The 18,062-nt window shown below is 42.9% G+C and overlaps 1 protein-coding gene across 2 annotated transcripts in view; it reads left to right on the top strand.

The window, feature by feature from the left end:
• The first annotated feature begins 3,971 nt into the window (after window positions 1–3,971).
• Window positions 3,972–18,062, top strand: part of USP32 (ubiquitin specific peptidase 32) — a 62,916-nt gene continuing 48,825 nt past the window's right edge. For both annotated transcript variants that reach the window (XM_062507340.1, XM_062507339.1), the window contains exon 1: window positions 3,972–4,047. In XM_062507340.1, the coding sequence (XP_062363324.1) occupies window positions 3,990–4,047 (58 nt within the window). In that variant the 5' untranslated portion in view covers window positions 3,972–3,989. The remainder of the gene's footprint in view (window positions 4,048–18,062) is intronic.

Below are 18,062 nucleotides of genomic sequence, written 5' to 3'. Positions count from 1 at the left end.
TGATAACTTCAGAATCAAACTGGAAGATAATGATTCAGGGTATTTTTCTCATTTACCAGTTCACTGTAATTAGATATGAAACTATTTAGCTCTGACCATTGCAGATTTGATTGAATCCTCTTACTGCATCTTGATCTCTCTTCTCAGGTACTTGGGATGTGCTCTGCCACACTATCAGGGCTGTCTGAAGTAGGAAGGGGGAAAAGTTGTCCTGTGTTTGTCCAGTGCCAAGAACAATCCTTAAAAAATTAACAATATCCCAGGGTAGGGAGACAGATATTGGGGAAAGAGGCACAGATTTAGAGGCCAACAGCAAAGTTGCATTTCTGTCTTCTGTTTTAGTGAATGTGAATCAGGAAATCCTAAGGCCTTACGGTGCTCTTGTCAGAAGTGTTTTTGAGCCGCTGCAGCAGTTCCTCTGTTGTTTGGCTCATCCCTTTTGACTTCAGGCACTGCAGCTGCAAGCCCTTTCTCCTTGCAGATGCCTGCTGCAGGCTGAGCTGGAGCTGGAGGGTGGGGATTTTTCCCTGCTCTGTAGCCTTGGACGGCAGCAGCCCCCGTGCAGCCCGAGAGCCGCTGTGCTGCCAGGCTCTCCCACAGCTCCTGTGCAGCAGTGAGCACCTGCTTTGCCTCCCATCCTTGACAGTGATGCAGAGACACTTAAAGGTATTTGCTAAGTGCTTGTGAATTAGTTTTTGATTAGCGAATAATTAAATAAATCCCAGCAATCCAAAGGACACGTGTCCAGTTCGATTTGCATACATAGCACTTCTCTGTGACACGACAGGAGCTCAATTCATCTAATGCAAGTCTAAATTCGAGGTATCTTAATTTGATTTACCTTTGACACAGCATTTAAAGAGCAGCAGCATCTATAATCTTGTGCTCCCCAATAGGACTTGAGTAAAAACTTACTGCCAGATCTAATCCAGAGTTAGCACACACAGCCTTATCTCTGGGTTCCTGCTTCAGTGCCTTTGAGAACATGCTTAATTTAATCTGAACAAAGCCACTGCCATCGGGAGACTCCAGCCTGGCTTTCCAATCCAGAGTATCTTTGTGATTAAATTTGGTGCAGGCCGTGGTGTGTACAATGGATCCAGTAGATGATTTTGAAGTGTTCTTCAAACAAAATTCTGCTGCCTCTTGGACACCCTCTGTACCTCTGGGACATGAGGGGTGCCACTTTAGTTGGGTTTTCCTTGAAGTGTCATACATTTTCTTTGGAAGAGGTCTGGGTTTTTTGGTTAATAGGAAATGTTAGCCATCATTATGAACCATCACTCCTATCCCTTTTCCTGCCCAGAGTAGAAGGAACTCCTCACTAGAGGGTTCTGCTTCCTTATTTGCACTGAATACCCAGTCAGCTGTTTGTGACTATAAGCTATTGGCAGGATCCGATTCGTAATTATAATTTCAGTCATCCATTTTTTTCATGATTTAGCTGTCACTAGACCCCCTATACTGCCTGATAATCTCTGCTGCCTGAGAGCAGGGTTTGTATGAACTACAAGCAGAGGTTCTGACATCAGAGATAAAAATGGAATAATTTTACCAACTGTGGTGGCTGCAGAGACATCGGGTCAGAGCTGTCCTGGCAGGGTCCCTCGTGCTGGGTGTAGACAAAACATGCCTGGCAGTGTCAGGTCAGGTCTCTGGTGAGCCTTGGAACTCAGGGGTTGGCTGTTGCTCTCTAGTAAGAGCCTGAGGATAAACAGTCATGGAGAAATTGGCCTGAAAACCAGCAGGAATTGGTGTGAGCTGCCTTACCCCACCACTGAAGCTGCTTCCTGCTCTAATTGCTTTCTCTAACTGCTCTGCCAGTTTGGGGCTGGCTGTGTCCCAGCGCTGCTTGTTCCAGGCAAAATGGGACTCTGTCATTATCTTTGTAATTCAGAGGAGAAACCAAAACATTAAAATATTATTACTGGATGTAAGGTCACACAGGAACAAGACAGAGAAGTCAGGAATTAAAGCCCATCTCCTCAGGTGATAATTAATACTTTTAAGAGAGGGATCCATCACAAACAGAGCATGGCTCTAGGAATGCCATGGAATATTTCACTTAATCACAAAATAAAAAAGATTTCTCCAGCTGCTTCTGGTATTGCCAGCTTAGGCTTTTGTTTGACACGTCACGTTTCTTGAATTCATCCTCAGATGTTTTAAAGAGTTTATTTTGTATCTAAACTGAGAGCTGCTTGGTGAGGAACTATGTTGTGAAGAAATATCGAGCAGGAATAAGAGGATATATATGCCCAGGGAGATATATATCCTCTTATTCCTCTGCTACCTTTACATTTACTTTTTAAATGATAAATACATAACCGGTGGCTGATGGGTGAAGTATATTTCCACCAATTTATATTTTTAAAAAATGACTTAAGTTCTCCCCCTCATCCTCATGGCCTATATTCCAGAGAGGTAAAAGGTGCCTTTGTGGCAGATTCTATGCTTGAAAATGATATGGTTTTTGATATGCCACAAATCTAAGATTAAAAAAAAAAAAAATCAGAAAAGATAGAAGGAGGGTTTATGGAGCTTATTCCATTTGTAGTGTGTTTGTAGCTGAGGAAAAATTTGGCCTTGGAGCCTGTGTCTCTGTAAGCAGCATTCCTGGCTTTGCATATCAGATATGAAATTTGTTTGGAATGTTTGCTATAAAAATACCTACGCATGAACTTACATCAGCGAGAAAGCAACTCGGGCTTGACCTTTCTGCAGCTCCGATGTGGCAAGATCAGTCCGTGCAGAAACAGTAACTTCAGGAATGACTCGCAACCCGTGTTTTCACAGGCTTTGTTTCAGCGAAGGAACAATCCTTGGAACAAGCTGCCCTTAGAAATCGGTGTTTTCTTTCAAACTCCTTATTTTCTGCTCGGGAGTGACCCTGGGTAGGTTACCAGGCTCAATGTTGTAACAAGGCCATTTGGGAAATCCTCCCATTCTGTGTCAGTCCTGGGCTGAATACTAAAAGCAAACATGCTGGAGAGCAGCAAAGGGCAGGGGTGGTTTTAATCCTTTTACAATTCGGCCCGTGTTTCTGTTTCAGACAGAGAAAAGACATTTTAATGGAACAGGAACCTCCTACTGTCACTCCATGCCTGCAGCCCTGCAACTTAGAGGACTTTTTGAGGAGAACCACCGTGCCCTGAGAGGTTTGAGGGGGCTGAGGGGCTGCTCCCCCTGAGAGCTTTGAGGGGGCTGAGAGGTGGTCCTCTAAGGTTTGAGAGGCTGATCCCCTATGAATTTTTGGGGGGTCGAGGAGCTGATTCCCTGTGAGGTTTGAGGGGGCGATCCCTGTGAGGTTTTGGGGGACTGAGGGGCTGTTCCCCGTGAGGACCGAGGGGATTGAGGGGGCCGTTCCCTGTGCGGCGTTGAGGGCATCGAGGGGGTGATCGTTGTGAGGTTTGAGGGGGTTGAGGGCTGATCCCCTGTGAAGATCAAGGGGATTGAGGGGCCGTTCCCTCTGCGCTTTGAGGGTACTGCGGCTCTCACCCTCCCACAGGAGCCTGGGGCCGTTCCGCCGGGGGCCCAATCGCACCGCAGCCTTTATCCTCTCTCCGGTGCACGCTACGGGAAGCGCTGACAGCTTTCGCAAGCGACACCTTCCGAAAAGCTTGTGCCGGGGCAGAGCCAGCTCCTTCCTCGTCACATCTCCTTCCTCTGCGGCCGAGGAGCGAACCCCAAGAAGCACCAGCGAGGCCGCAGCCCCGCAGAACCCCGGACCGTTTGCTGCGGCTCCCCCTGAGGGGAGCTGGGGGGGTATCGGCGGTAACCAATCGCAGCCCCGCCCCGTCCCGCCCGCGCCCCACGTGACGCGGCGCGAGCGCCCCACGTGACCCCGCGATGGAGGCTGCGGCGGGGCGGGCGCGCGGCCACCGCCTCCTCCTCCTCCCCCCCCCGCCCCCCCCGGGCGGCCCCGCCCCCCCTCCCCCGTCGGTAGCGGCTCCGCCGGGCGCCGCCGCGGCCATGGACTGAGCGGCACCATGGGCGCCAAGGAGTCCCGCATCGGCTTCCTCGGCTACGACGAGGCCCTGCGGAGGGGTGAGAGGAGGGCGGCGGGGAAGGACGGACGGGAGGGGTGGGTGGAGGTTGGGCCCCCGAGGTGCCCCCCGCCAGCGGGCGGTGAGGCGGCACCTCCATGACGGACCCCGCGCGGAGGCACTTGCGCCGTTCGGGCGCTCCTTCCCCGCACCCTTCTCCCTTCCCCCGTAGCCCGTCGTTTATTTATTTCCCTTATCTATTTATTTCTCTCTCTTCCCCCCCCCCTCCTTTAACGCGGCCCCGGCAGGGCCCGGTCTCCGCCGCCGGTGCCGTTCTCGGCCGGGCCTTCGGCCGTGCGAGGGCAGCCCGGATGAACCGGGCAGCGCTGCCATCCCGGGGTGACAGGGCTGTCACACAGCTCCGCCGTCCCTCCCGCTCCTCGTGTTTACTTCCCCGTGCTCGGGGATCACGCATCCGCAGCTCCGCATGGAAAGATGGATGTGGCGTGCGTGGCTCGGGGCTGATGTCGCTGTTTTAGCCCGGTTTAGGGTCCTCCCGGAGGATTTAAAGAGGAACTAGCGAAGGGAAGACATAAACAAGCTGAATGGTGAATGCTTGCAGCTGCAGGGCTCCGAGGCGACAGCAAGCTACACCCTGGAAGCTCCGTGGCTCTGGAACTGATAGCCAAGTCCAAGGACAAAGAGGGACAGGAATTTTCAGCAGTAGATGGTTTGCAGGGAGGACAGGTGTCTGTAATTGTTGCCCTATTGTGAGTTCACGTGATGCAGTGCAGGTAAAGCAGCTCACCTGTTTGATATTGAAAGCCCTGATAAAATTCATAAGCTCAAGCCAATTTATGGCTGCCCTTTTTATTCCTGCTTGCATGTGAGAGGCATGTCAGGAGTGATAAGGGAGAACTGGGAGGAACCACTGGGTGTTAACTGAAAAAGAAGCAAATTGACCTGAAATGGGGTTTTTGTTAAATATTTCCTAGTTTTCTTTTTTCTGGTGGAGCCTCCGAGGGATGCCGTGTCAGATGGGAAATGGAGCAACGTAGTGTCGAGCAGGAGAAACAAACGTATGATTCAAAGTCACTCGTGTTACAGATTCTAAACATAACAGCCCTGAAGAATTTTCACTGCTAGTGAAAGTATGGGAAGTCTTTGAAAGCTTTGGTGCACGTATTTTTAGAAGAGCTGGAGTTATAAATGCAGCTTGGTAGAGGTGTGAAGTTAAATATATCAGAAAGTGTTTGAAATAAGCTGTTTGGTGGAAAATACAGTCATTTGGTCACGATGTATATTCCAAAGTTCCTAAATAAGGAAAAACAATTGTTTTTGAATTTTAAAGTTAGATTTAAACTCTTACACTGCTTCAAAATCAAGGAAGCTTATCAGGATGCTTCACAATTAGGACGATTGATTTCTTCTTAAAAAGAAATTATTTTTGTGCAGTGAATATAATACTTTTTTTTTTAATGTTTTTCTTCTCTATATGAGACCTTCAATACTGTTTTTCTGTAGGAGACCAGAAAGGTTGTTTTAGGCACTCTGTTATAAATTGGTGTTTTGCTAAATAACTCTGTTGTTTACTTAACCAGTGAATCACTGTATGTATAAAACAGGCCAGTTATCAAAACATTATTTGTTAGACCATTCTTACTTCCCCAGAACCTTGCTGGTACTTGTGACATTTCAGTGGACACAAACAGAAATAATGGATAAATGTACATATTAAAAAAAGAAAGCCAAATACATTTATCTCAAATTAGATCCACCTTCTCTAACGTTGTTAAATGCTGAGAAAGTTTTATGCTAGGTGATATTTGTGCAAATTTTTCTACTGGGAATTCTTCATGAGTAATCAGTAGTGGTTACCTGTACTTGTGGCAATCATTCAGAATGCTGTGATCATATTTTTGAGTCACCCCTTTGAATTTCACTTGTTCAGAATATCTGGAAAAAAACCCTCTGCTTCTGTCAGCTTCAGAAAATAAGGCTGACTTTTAAGCAATTTCATTTACTGCAATTCCATTTTGATAGTAACCAAAGGTTGTGAAGATGAGGGGAGTTGTGGTTAAAGGCTCACAATATAAGCAACTGTAGCTAAAATGTAACTTCTGCTCAGGGAGATGAAAGTGCTGGTGCTGATGGCCTTTTCCACCCTTGAAGAGGAGACAGTCGTGCTGTTTTATTTTCCTCCTTTTCCGTGGCACAGGCAGCTGACACCGCTGTGGTGACGTGGCCGTGTGGATGGGCATGGTGAGGTTGTCCTGTGGCCACCAGTGCAGGTCACAGGAGTCACTTCAACCTCCCTGAGATCTGTCTCTGCCTGTGCTGCCTGGCAGTGGAAAGCAAGGGATGCTATTTTAGACATCTCTTTTTATGAATTTTGCCAGTTGTGGTCATCTTATTTATGGTAGCCAGAGGCACAAAGCAGTGTTGCTGTGGGAAAGGTATGAAATGAGAACTGGGGAGAGCTATTCCTGACCCCACAGACCTCCTTTTGAGGATGGATTCTCTGTGAGGAGGTGAAATCCTTGGGCAGGTCATTGGAGGTGAAGTCAGGAGTGCTTTGTTCCAGACTGAGCATAAAATTGTCAGTTATTTTATCAAACTAAATTTGTGGTGGCATGAACTGGTACTGTGGCTCTTGAGCTTGTTGCTTTTTTCTTAGGCCTCAGCTCCAACAGCAATTTTCTTTCTAGGGCAGTGCTGTAAGTCAGCCAGGGTCCTGTTTTGGTGGGTTTTCCAGTGTTTGTCTTGGATTTCCCACTCCTCTCCCACCCCTGTGTCCATCAGGCTCTGGGTACTCTGGCCTTGCCAAGGAGATGGTGCTCTTAAAGCCTGACTTATCTTTTAGTTCTGCTGCTAATCTTGACACCCAATTCCTCAAAGGGCTGTCTTTGGGCCAATAAGACTTTATAAAAAGAACTTTTTATCACTTCCAGCATAGCAGCTCCTGCACTGCCCTGTGTTGTATATGAAATATTTTAATAATTCTAGGAAAGAGCTTCCTGTGTGTTATTGGTGGCCAGTTTATTTCAGATCCCTATGGACTGTATTTTCCAGTGGCTGTTAATGTGTTCTGCTTCAGTAACTTTGAGAAGGTAACTGTAGACTGAGCAGAAATTTATGTAGATACTTTTGAATTATGAAGCTGTAGAATCTGTAGTCAAAGCTTCTATCAATTCTACTTGGAGCAGATGTAATTCAGGCTGTTTCCAGCTAAATTTTCTCTGCTAAATATTGAGTTGGGGAAACACTTAAAAGAAATGTTGTTGAATAGTCATGGATCTGTCAAATTTGGGCCAGAGGGAAAGGCAGAGTTTTCCTTCTACTCAAAGCAAGGTAAAATTTTTGTTCCATGAGTGCAGGGTGGAAGAAGGGGAACTGCCACAACATCAGCATGGTCAGTGAGCTTTGAATTTGGAGAAATGAGTGACTGCTGATAAATCCATTTAATTGTGTTTGGTCCTGTGCTCAGTGATCTCTGAGAAAAAGAGCAAAATGAAAGCACAGAAGCAGTGCTGTTGTTGGAAAATGTACATGCTGTTAAAAAGCCAGCTAACAGCGAGGCAAAACTTGCAGGTGTATCAATCCCACCGGTTTTGCCTCTGGAGAGCTTATGGAATAATGGTTTTTAAAGGCAGTTTTCTTCCTTGGTTGTGTGTCTCTGAGATGGTAGCAACTGGAGAACACCAAGCCCATCAAAGTAACAAAATCCTGCTCTAACCCACGAGGAGGTTGATGAGTGTGTGCCAGTAGTGACTAATGTTGTGTGATGGGCAGAGGATAAATCTTGCTAATGACCTTTTGTGTCTTGATTGAATTTGAAAAATAGCTGCATTTGTTTTATTTAAATCAAGGCAAATATATCTGGTGTCTGATCATTAACATCCTCAAGCGTACAGATGTCATAAATCTGACAAAAGGATGAAGAACTTGTGCAAATATATAATCATCTAGTTGAGGCTGTCAATCTCAGCCTGGTGACAAATCCATGGACTCAGCCCTTCAGCCCATGGAAAACTGCTTTTTATTACTCCAGATTATGAAATGAACTTTTAAAATCCCAGACATCATTTTAGGAAAAACAATCAGGGAACCATTTCAGTGGTTTATTCTCTTCTTTCTGTATTCCACGAAAGGCATTGTTCTGCTTTATTTTCTGAAAACCAGAGCTTGACCATGATAGGGAGGTGAAGGTTCTTCAGGATATGTTATTTTCTATGGGTACAAACCTGTGCTTTTCTGAATCTTGAGTTTCAGAGGCGTGTGGTGAAAATGCCTAGAAGTCTCTCTCGGCCTTTTTTTTTTTTTTTTTTTAGCTATCAGAATGAATAGAATCCACAGTGGAGACAGTCTAGATTCTACAGTGAGGCTTGTTATGTCAGCCAGTATTTGATGGCTTCAGGGCTCTGTCATATGATGAAAGCAGGTATGAAGGCAGAGCTTCACACTTCCTGTTTATAAAGCTGCAGAGCTGCAAGTGGCTGCTCAAATTCACAGAGCAGTAATTATTTCACAACTCTGGCATTCAGTTGTGGTGCTTGTTTTGGGAGGACACCTCAGTAGTCTCTGCTGAACCTGTACTTCAAAGGCAGGAGTGACTTGGAACTTCCAGTAGAATTCTCCATGAACTGATGACAAGATGCTTCTTAGAATCATGGACTGGTTTGGGTTGAAAGGGACCTCAAAGATCACCTTGTCCCACCCCCCTGCTCTGGACACCTTCCATGAGACCGGGTTGCTCCAGCCTGGCCTTGGACACTTCCAGGGATGGGGCAGCTTCTCTGAGCAGCCTGTGCCAGGACCTCTCCACCCTCACAGGGAGGAATTTCTTCCTAATATCCAGTAGAATCCACTCTTTGTCAGTGTGAAGCTGTTCCCCCTTGTCCTGGCACTCCAGGCCCTTATAAAAAAAATATCTCTCTATGTTTCTTGTCAGCTCCTTCAGGTACTGGAGGGCTGCAGTGAGGTCACCCCAAAGCTTCTCTTCTCCAGACTGAACAATCCCAATTCCCTCACCCTTTCCTCCCAGCAGAGCTGCTCCATCCCTCCTCATCCTGTGCCTCCTCTGGACTCACTCCAGCAGCTCCAAGTCCTTCTGGAGTTGCAGCTCAGGGCTGGGGGTAGCTCTGCAGGTGGGATCTCACCTGAGAGGGCAGAGGGACAGAATCCCCCATTTCCTGCTGCCCATGCTGTGGGGTCAGCCCAGGACCAAGGACATGTCCAGCCTCTCACCCAGCAGCACTCTTAAATGCTTCTCCTACAGCTGCACTTGTCCTGTTACAAGAGAGTTGCTTTTTCACCTGTAATTCTTCAGCTGCTGGATTGCAGCCACCACTTTCTCCTTCACCTCAGGTGCCAAATTTAGGGGAGGGAACTCTGGGGGTTTCAGCCTCTTACTTAGAACTACCCAAGTTATTTCCTATTGGAAATGAGGAACACTGGTAGGGTGAACTTAAGTCACCTAACAACAAATTTCCTTTCCTGAGATACCTTTTGTGGTCTTCAGAGGCTCTTTATGAAATACCAGTTGAGAACTTGGAAATTAGTGGTAAATATTGCCTCCTGCTTAGGCTGCTGCAAGTGCTGTGGTTCTGTGGGAGCTGATTGCATCCTTTTAGTAGGTTTTTAGTAATTCTTAGATGGTTCCCAAACATGGCAGAAACTTGGTCATTGCTCAAGTGTTGAATGTGCAGAGTGATGCAAGTCTGAGAAAAGAGGATTTAGGGACATAGGTGTTTCATCAATAAGAAAAAGTTGATCATCTTAAAGGGAAAAACCCTCAAAAAGTTGAATTATGATTCAGTAAATGTTAGGAATCCTCTGGTTTCTCACTTCTCAGGTGAATCATGTTTCTGTATATGAGGAGGCTCACAATATTAGCTGCATTTCTGTCCTGTCAGTGTGCTACTGGAGACTCCAATCAAAGCAGGCAGGAGAGCTGCCAGGGGAGTTTAAATAGATATCATTCCAGCCATGGGGCTGGAGGTCATGGGATAAGCTGAACAAATCCTCATTTTCAGTGTTAAATATCTTGATATAACTGCAAAGACCATTATCAGGTTATTCTATATGTAATTCATTTTCTTATCTTGATGTAGACTGAAACTGAGTCCTCAACACATTTCTTTAGATTATATGCCTATATATCTCTGAGGTCATAAACCTGAGCTTTATTTCTGGTATTTTCATCAAAGACATCAGCTGTTTTATGGTTTCTCATCAGTTTCTAGTTTTTCCTCCTGTAACACTAGGCTGTTTATAAAATATATATGTCCAGACAAAGTTGTTGAACTTTTATCTTTAGAGATTTCCAAGCTCTGCATGGACAAAACCTTCCAGAAGCTGGTTGAGTTCAGCCTTGACCCAGTTTCAAGCACAAGGGTGAACCAAGTGACCTCCTGAGATATTTTCCAACCTGATAGATTCTATAAAAGATTTCTGTTCAGCTTGAATTTTGTAAAGCCTTGTTTCAATGAAGTCCTAAATCTACCTGACAGTGTCCTACAGAAGGGGGAAAAAAAAAGGAAAAAAATAGAAACTAGGAAGTTGTTCAGTGTGAGATGAAGCATCTGTAATGAAATGTGAAAGAAAAATAATAAGAGGGGACTACTTTGAATCCTGTTTACTTGACTTGTAACAGTTGCAGGCTTTCTGGCTGCTGGCACTATGGCAGGAATGAGTAAAACAACCCTCACCCCTTTGCTCTGCTCAAGGGAACTCTCTGCCCACTGTCTCCTTTCATAAAATAAGTAAGGCATTCAGTTCTTTAGTATTCAAGAAAATGAAATCAGATTCAAGAAATGAGCCTCTGAAGGGATGACAAGCCTGTGAGAGTGAAAAAGAACATAGCATTAACAAGTAATGTGATGAGGTGAGGCATGAAGTGTCTGTTGAATTCTGTAAATTAGGATTATTGTACCACTCCTGCTTTGAGGTAGGAATGGTTAGGCTTTTTCTGTATTTAGAAACCCAGATGTTACTTATATCTGTCATTCAAAAACTGTCACTGTCTTCTGAAAATTGAATGTATCTTTGCTTGGGTTGTGAAGTCATACATTGGTATAAATCATTTGGTATATGAGAGGTCTGATGACTCCTGAGCTCTTATGACATCAGTATGACTTGGTTATTAATTATTATTAAAATAAGCCTGCTCTGTTCTGGTCCAAGAAGAAGTTCCAAACACTGTGAGGATACAGAAAGCTGATAGAGGAAGGGTAGGACAAGTGTTGCATTTTCAAACAGCAGAGTTGCTTCTGTCCACTGACTTTAGTTATTTCCAAGCCTGATGTAAACCAGAACTGCCCAGTTGGGGTTTTTGGGGCCTCCTTTAGGGCTCTTCTTTGCCTGAGGGTTTCCCAGTTTGAGTTTCTGTATAGAAAAGAAAGTTCTGTGGGTTAATTCTAATTAAGACTTTCAATTTTTCGTAATTTAAAAACAAGTTATTTCTTAATTTGTTCCATTCCTTGAAGCAGGTGCTTTTTCTATAAGTTGTACGTAGTCTGAATTATTGTGAATGTCCATGTGATATTTGCAGTATTGAAGAACTACAAAAAGCATCTTTAACATTTAATTTTCATATGAAATGGTCATTTACATAATGAGACAATGAAGCCTTTGGGCAAAGATGAATGTAGAAGAAAAATCCATTAAGGTAGATTCTGCCTAAGAGTTTGAAAGGGCCTAATTCACCAAACTTTGAATGCTGGATTATTGCTAGCACTTACTGGAATAAAATTCCCTGCTTGCATAAAAAGAGTGGCAAAATCCTAATGCACGTTTTCTTTTGTGATTTCTTCAGGGACACCTTACTTTTGTTAGTGATGACTCCATATCTCATAGGCTGTTTGCAGCTGAGCTGTGTAATAGTGTTTTCATTTTTTTTTTGCATAATGAATTTTAACACCTTTGAGAAATGGGGATTTTTTATGGGGTTATATTTACAGCTGAGCAGGGCTGACATGGTCCCTGTAGGTGGGGCTCATTTGGGAAGTGCATCACTTTGAAGTTCTGCTTTATTAAACTGATGTAAAAATCTCTTCTGCATGTGTGATTTCTAATGGCTATAAACTGAGTTCAGATCTTGGTTTGACACTGAATGTGTCTGCATATGGGTTTGGTAGTAATTCACCAAATCTGCTTAAAAACTGATGTGAGTTATAATGAACCAGAATTTTTCTATGTAGCCTATTAATTCATTAATTAGAATGACAATTAAAGGAAATTTCTTAATTATTTGGGTGTATTACTGACATGTGCCTAAATCCTAGAGATGTGAGGCTGTTGGTTTAATAATCTAAAAGTTTAACAAAGCCATTTTTCTTATAAAAATATGGTAACATTGGCAACAGGGCCTTTATTTAGTGTTGAATAAAAGGAGATGGCTGAGAAAGGTTTGGACAAGGGCTAATCGGTCAGTTTGTAGTGACCAGGATTTATTTCCCACTGTAGAAATGCTATTTAACAAGCCCTGAAATAGTTCCTCCCTGAATCACTGCCTCCCCTGGAGTGCTCAGCTGTCCCAGGTAGGGTGACTTGGCAGATGCAGTGACATGTCCTGCTCTCCAGGGTGTTTAAATCCTCCTTTTCACCAGTCACAACCCAGCACGAGCCTCTCCCATCCCATGGAAATGTGCTTTTGAGGTGACCTGTGCTTCCCATGGGGTGTGTTTGGGGCAAAACAAGCCATTAATGATGGTGTTAATGAACTGCACAGGCTCACGTGCCCACCAAAGCAGAGTTCCTGAGCCAGGGATGCTCTTGAAAAGCCAGCAGAGCCACCCCTCCCTCGTGGTGGGACACACTGGACAGGCTGGGATGGACAGAAAGAACGTCTGGCTTTGTCAGACACTGCAGTCCTGACTTTTGGAGTGGTTTTAAATAGCCACTGAGACAGTCAGTGCCTTCAAAAGAGATCTGACTTCCTCCTGCTCAGGCTGTGCAGCCACAGGGCCAGGCAGTGGGAGCTGCTCTGAGCCAGGCACTGCTGCCAGCCAGCAGCTACAAAGGCAAAAGGAATCTCTAACATTTATTTTGATCATTTTTTATTTTTTATTTTTTTTAATGTCCAAATCCTTTGAAACTGTTTCACTTAGTTTAGAGTCTGAATTGGGCCCACAAGCTATGAGAGGCAATGTCACCAGGCCAGAATAAGAGAAAATTGCATTTTGTATAAAAATGTAGGCTTCATCCTTTCAAAACAGAACCTACTACAAGTCCTTTGGAATTCTTCCTGAAAACCAGTGATTTTATTCACATTGTATCTGTCTTTTTGTTAGCTGGTCTTTCAGTTGTCATCCACTCACAGTTTAATTTCATGTTAAGTGTTTAATATAGAATGGATGCTTATATTTCTTTTGAGTTTTGAATGGATGTTCCTTATCTCAAATCTGGTGACAATGGCAGCACTCAGGGTTTGTGACAGATTCCTGAGCTGAAATATTTTAGCAGGAATTTCTATCTGGAAATATCTATATTATATGTAGGAATAGTTATCAAAGCTTGCCCTCTTCCAGTTTGAACCCATTGCTTCCACTGCAGTTCCTGATGAAGATTCCTTCTCCAGCTTCCTTCTAAGCTCCCTTCAGATGCTGGAATTGTTTCAAATGATTAATTTTACTTCATTAGTTTGCAAAATTTGTTCTTTTAAAACTCTGAGACCTTGAATGAAATAAAAAAGTGAAAGAAACACAGAGCCCTAAACAGAACAGGAAGTACCAGATTGAATAAGTCTGTGGATGTGGGGGAAAAAGAACTGAAAGTATTGGGATAGTAATTATGAGAACTTGAGTTTTGCAGATTGAATTTGTTCTAAAAATGAACTTGAATGTGGCATCATGAATGTATTTTGGGCTGAAGAAGCACTTCTTTTCAATCCCTCTTTCTAGCTGTTAGGTGTTATCCAGAAGCAAAATCTTACTCTGGAAATTTCCTAGTCTTGTCAAGATTTCTAGCACGTTTTCCCTCGTGATGTGATACAGTTAAATCCTGGATTTTAGTTTAAAAATTGAACAAGTGCATTTGCACTTGGTGCAGCTGGAGCAGGAGTGCTTTGGGATGAATGAGCAGCAGTCAGAATGGTGCAGTCAGGGCAGCCTGGTCTGTGTTGTGCCAGGGTCTTAGGGAGGGTTGTGAGCAGTGTGAGAACTTTTTGTTTTCTAGTTGTGCAGCCAACAACATGATTTGTCTTTGCCTAAAGAATTAGAATTGATCTCTTTGCCATTAACTAACTCCCCACTTTTTTTTGTTGCCCACCAATTCAGTGTTGTCTTCTGATCACCTTGGTTGAAGAATTGTGTAAATGTGTTATGAGAACTAAAGTTATTTTTAAAATAATGAGTAGATTGCAACGTTGATAGGGCAGAGCAGGAAGAAACTACAACGTGCACTTATCCCAGTGCAGAACACAGGATAAATATCTGCAGAGGCCACAGTGTTACAGGGATAGAGGTTAAAAAGCAGAATAGAAAATATTTGATAAATATAGAATCATTAAATGTTCATAATTTATTATGTAAATGTACTGCTGCTAATAGAGACTGTAATGTCCTTGAGGATATCCTGTGAGTCTCTCCAGGGATTCAGGGAGAGATTCCAGCTGCTGCCTGTGTTCAGGGCACTGGGGCTCTTTGGTGTAAAGTCATTCTGCCACCTTTTCTGTTTCTGTGGAACAATGGGCAGTGTGTTCATGGGAATCTCTGGAATTGGAATCATCCCATCCACCCCAGCTGCTCAGTGGCACTGGAATGACTGGGAGCTGCTTTCCCATGCAGCTGTTCCAGGGTGGATCTAAATTTGCTGTTTCATCCTTCCCGATGGAGGGCCTTAGGAATAATGTTCATCTAATGCTGAACATCTCCAGTGAGAAGTTCTCTAATGTGAAACTGGTGTGGCATCCTTCAGGATAATCCTAAATATCAATCCTGGCATGTTAATTGAGGATTCTCTTAATAAGAGATGCAGCAGTGGGAATGGAGTTTGGAAATAGTAATGCTAATTGTTTGCTATTGTCTGTTTAAAAAATAAAGCTCTGATTCAGTTCTTGGTGTTCTACCAAACGTGAAATGGGGTCCCAGAACTAAGCACATTCTAGTTTTATTTTTATTTTATTTCTTCACTCCCTGGTCCAGGGTCTGTATTTGTGATTGTGCTGGTATTTCTCAGCCTTTCACAGGTTGTATAGCAAATTTGTCATTGTGTGTTTGTAACAGTGCATCAAGAGACACAAATGTGGGACCTGACACAAAAATACTCCCTTTACACCTGAGTTTGAGATGGTATTTTAGCCAGATGTGTCCCCAAGAGCTGGGACTAGGAAGGCTGGAAGCAGAGAGCCTTTTCTTGGCCCTATGAATACACACATGTGGAGTGTTTGTGCCACAGCACTTGACTTACAAGTGAGTCATATTTTTCCTCTGACTTTAGAAATTAAGATGTACTAATGTATAAATACTAACTGAATCTCTTTTTATTCATGTCTTGTACATTCATGTACTTAAATACAGTGCTTTACTAGAGCTGGCTTTCTTAGCTGCCAGAGGCCAAGACTGGAGTGAATATTTGATCAAAACTATGCCAGCAATCCCAAATTAGAACTCCTTCCTTGCCTCTCATCCTCACTGAAGGTGATGGGAAACTCTGCCTTCCTATGTAGCTTCTGTTTAACTTTCAGGCTTAGACTATAATTTTTTATTTAAAGAACAATTCATATTACAGCTGCATTTAGTATATTTGGCACTGTTGGGAAGCAAGATATGAAATATTTGTTATATTACAATTTATTTTGTAGCACAGTTCTTATGTGGTGTTTGCATTTACACAGTTGGCACTTGCCTTTCATTTTAACAGGGTGTTTATTTCTTGGAAATGAGTTCTATATTGTAATTTTGTGAATTTTAACAAGCATAAATGTCTCAATGATTTTCATGGTGGTAATAAAGCAAAACCAGCTTTTTTTGAGTTGTGACAGAAGCTGCTCTGCTCACCTTTAACACCACCAACTTTCAGTGTTTGCCAGGAAAACTGATGAAGGGACAGCTCCAAAAGCAGAATTTAGTTTCTAATCTAAGCATTCATTCCAAATGCTGGAAAGATTGAGAGCTAAAACTTTCACCTGGGAAATCATGGACAAACCACAACTGTGAAGGTGCATCAGAGGAAAATAGCAGTGGAAAGGGAAAGCAGATACTGGGAACTCAGGTCAAGGTGGGCATCCCAGACTCCTGAGTATTTTTTTAGTCCATGGTATCTTTTGGAGGGTAGTTCAGGGTTCTCAGTGCTGCTGCTCAAGATGTCTGCTCTGTTTCAAACCATTTAAAAACCATTTAAAACTTGTCCCCCTTTTCCCAGCCAGCAGAGACCAGGGACCCATGGGTGGGAAAGGTGATCCTGGGGTGATCCAGGCTAGGAATTGCTCCTGGAGAATGAGTTTACCAATTCTTTACTTGATGACAGGAATCACTTTTTGTCCCTAATATATGAAATTGCAGTTTGTGCTTAGATTTGCAGCTGTAAAAATGGTAAAATAGATTTTGTGGAGTTTTGTGAATTTTCATGTTTATCCCATGGTTCATATGGTTGGACCAGGGAGCTCCTTTAATTCCCAAGGATCTAAAATAAGATTTCCATGCTCAGTGGGAGGATTATTATTATTATTATTATTATTATTATTATTATTATTTTAATTTTTTTTTCCCTATTGGCTGTTATGTGCCAGTTCTTCTCCATACTGGGCTTACTGGGAGAGTTAATCCAAACAGAACATGCCCTGCTGGAGATAGAGAGGGATAAAACAGGCTGGGAATGCTGGCATTCTTTTGGGGATGGGGACTGTGAGGACTAAGCTCTCTGAAGATGAAAAACATCACATATAAATGCTAAGTATTCGTGTTAGAGAAAATTGGCAAATCCTATTGTATTGACTAAATCTCCTTGCACTCCCTGCACAGGAGATATTAAACCTTTGACAGACACTGAGGGAAGGTCTGATAGAACCAGGGAAAGCTTTATCCACAGGAAGAGCCACTGCTACCAAAACCAAAGAATAGGTGGGAGGAAAAAAATAAAAAATACAGCTGGATTGAATAATTCTTTTTTTTTTTTTTTTTTTAAATACCCAAACCGTGGCGTTGTTATCCTTAAATTCCTGTTATTGGTAAATGTTGTTTGATGCCTTTGTGGAGGTGCCCTGTGTTGATTGAGTGATGCCATTTCTGATATTCTACTTATGAAAGGTTCCTTAGTAATGCATTCATTTTTCCATTAGGGAAAGCAGGAATTTTTAGTCAGTGTTTTCTCCCATAATATTCCCAAATGGATTCCTTTTTAGCGAGGGTGTGTGGGTGTGAAGTTTGATTTATTTTTTTGGTTTGTTTTTTTTTTTTTTTTTTTTGTCATAGCTGGTTCATTTATCTCAATTGTATTTTGCAATTGGTTCCTCCAATTTGGGGTTGTTCCCAAACACACTTTACTTTCACTTGCACATTTTACCTCTTTGAAGCTTTTTAGTAATTGCTTTGGTTCTTGACAACTTCATAACCACAGCCATTAAGTCACAATAAAGACTAATGAAAAAAGTAATAAAATTTCCATGTATAACTAGGATGAAGATTCCTAAGGGAAATATTGAGCGAGTGATTACAGGGAAGATAATTGTCTGGTTAGAGAATTATATGCCCTGTGAGTTTGATATTGAACCTCCAAAATTGTCACTTAAAAATCAAAATATTAGAATTATGAAAAAAACCTGAGCTGGAAGTGAGGAAAAACTTGAGACAGGTGAATTTTTTTTTTGCTTTCTGAAGGATAAGCAAGTTGTCAGTTTTATTAGAATCCAGGTTTGGTTATTTTTAGTAAAGAATAAATACAGTGTTATGCTGATGGTTGCAAATTATTGCTTGCTTTGGGTACTTGTGATGTGCAGGGCTGGTGGGATTTTGTTTTTTAAGGCACTGACTTAGCAAGCTGCTTTTCACCCAGCAGTGACAGTGGAAATTCAGATTTTTGGGGTGTGTTTGGAAAGTATTGGGGGAATTCTGATGCTTCCATTTCTGGGGGAAATTA

This window comes from Cinclus cinclus, chromosome 22, assembly GCF_963662255.1.
Source record: "Cinclus cinclus chromosome 22, bCinCin1.1, whole genome shotgun sequence".
NCBI classification, from domain to species: Eukaryota; Metazoa; Chordata; class Aves; order Passeriformes; family Cinclidae; genus Cinclus; species Cinclus cinclus.
This window is presented reverse-complemented; position numbering and strand designations above follow the sequence as displayed.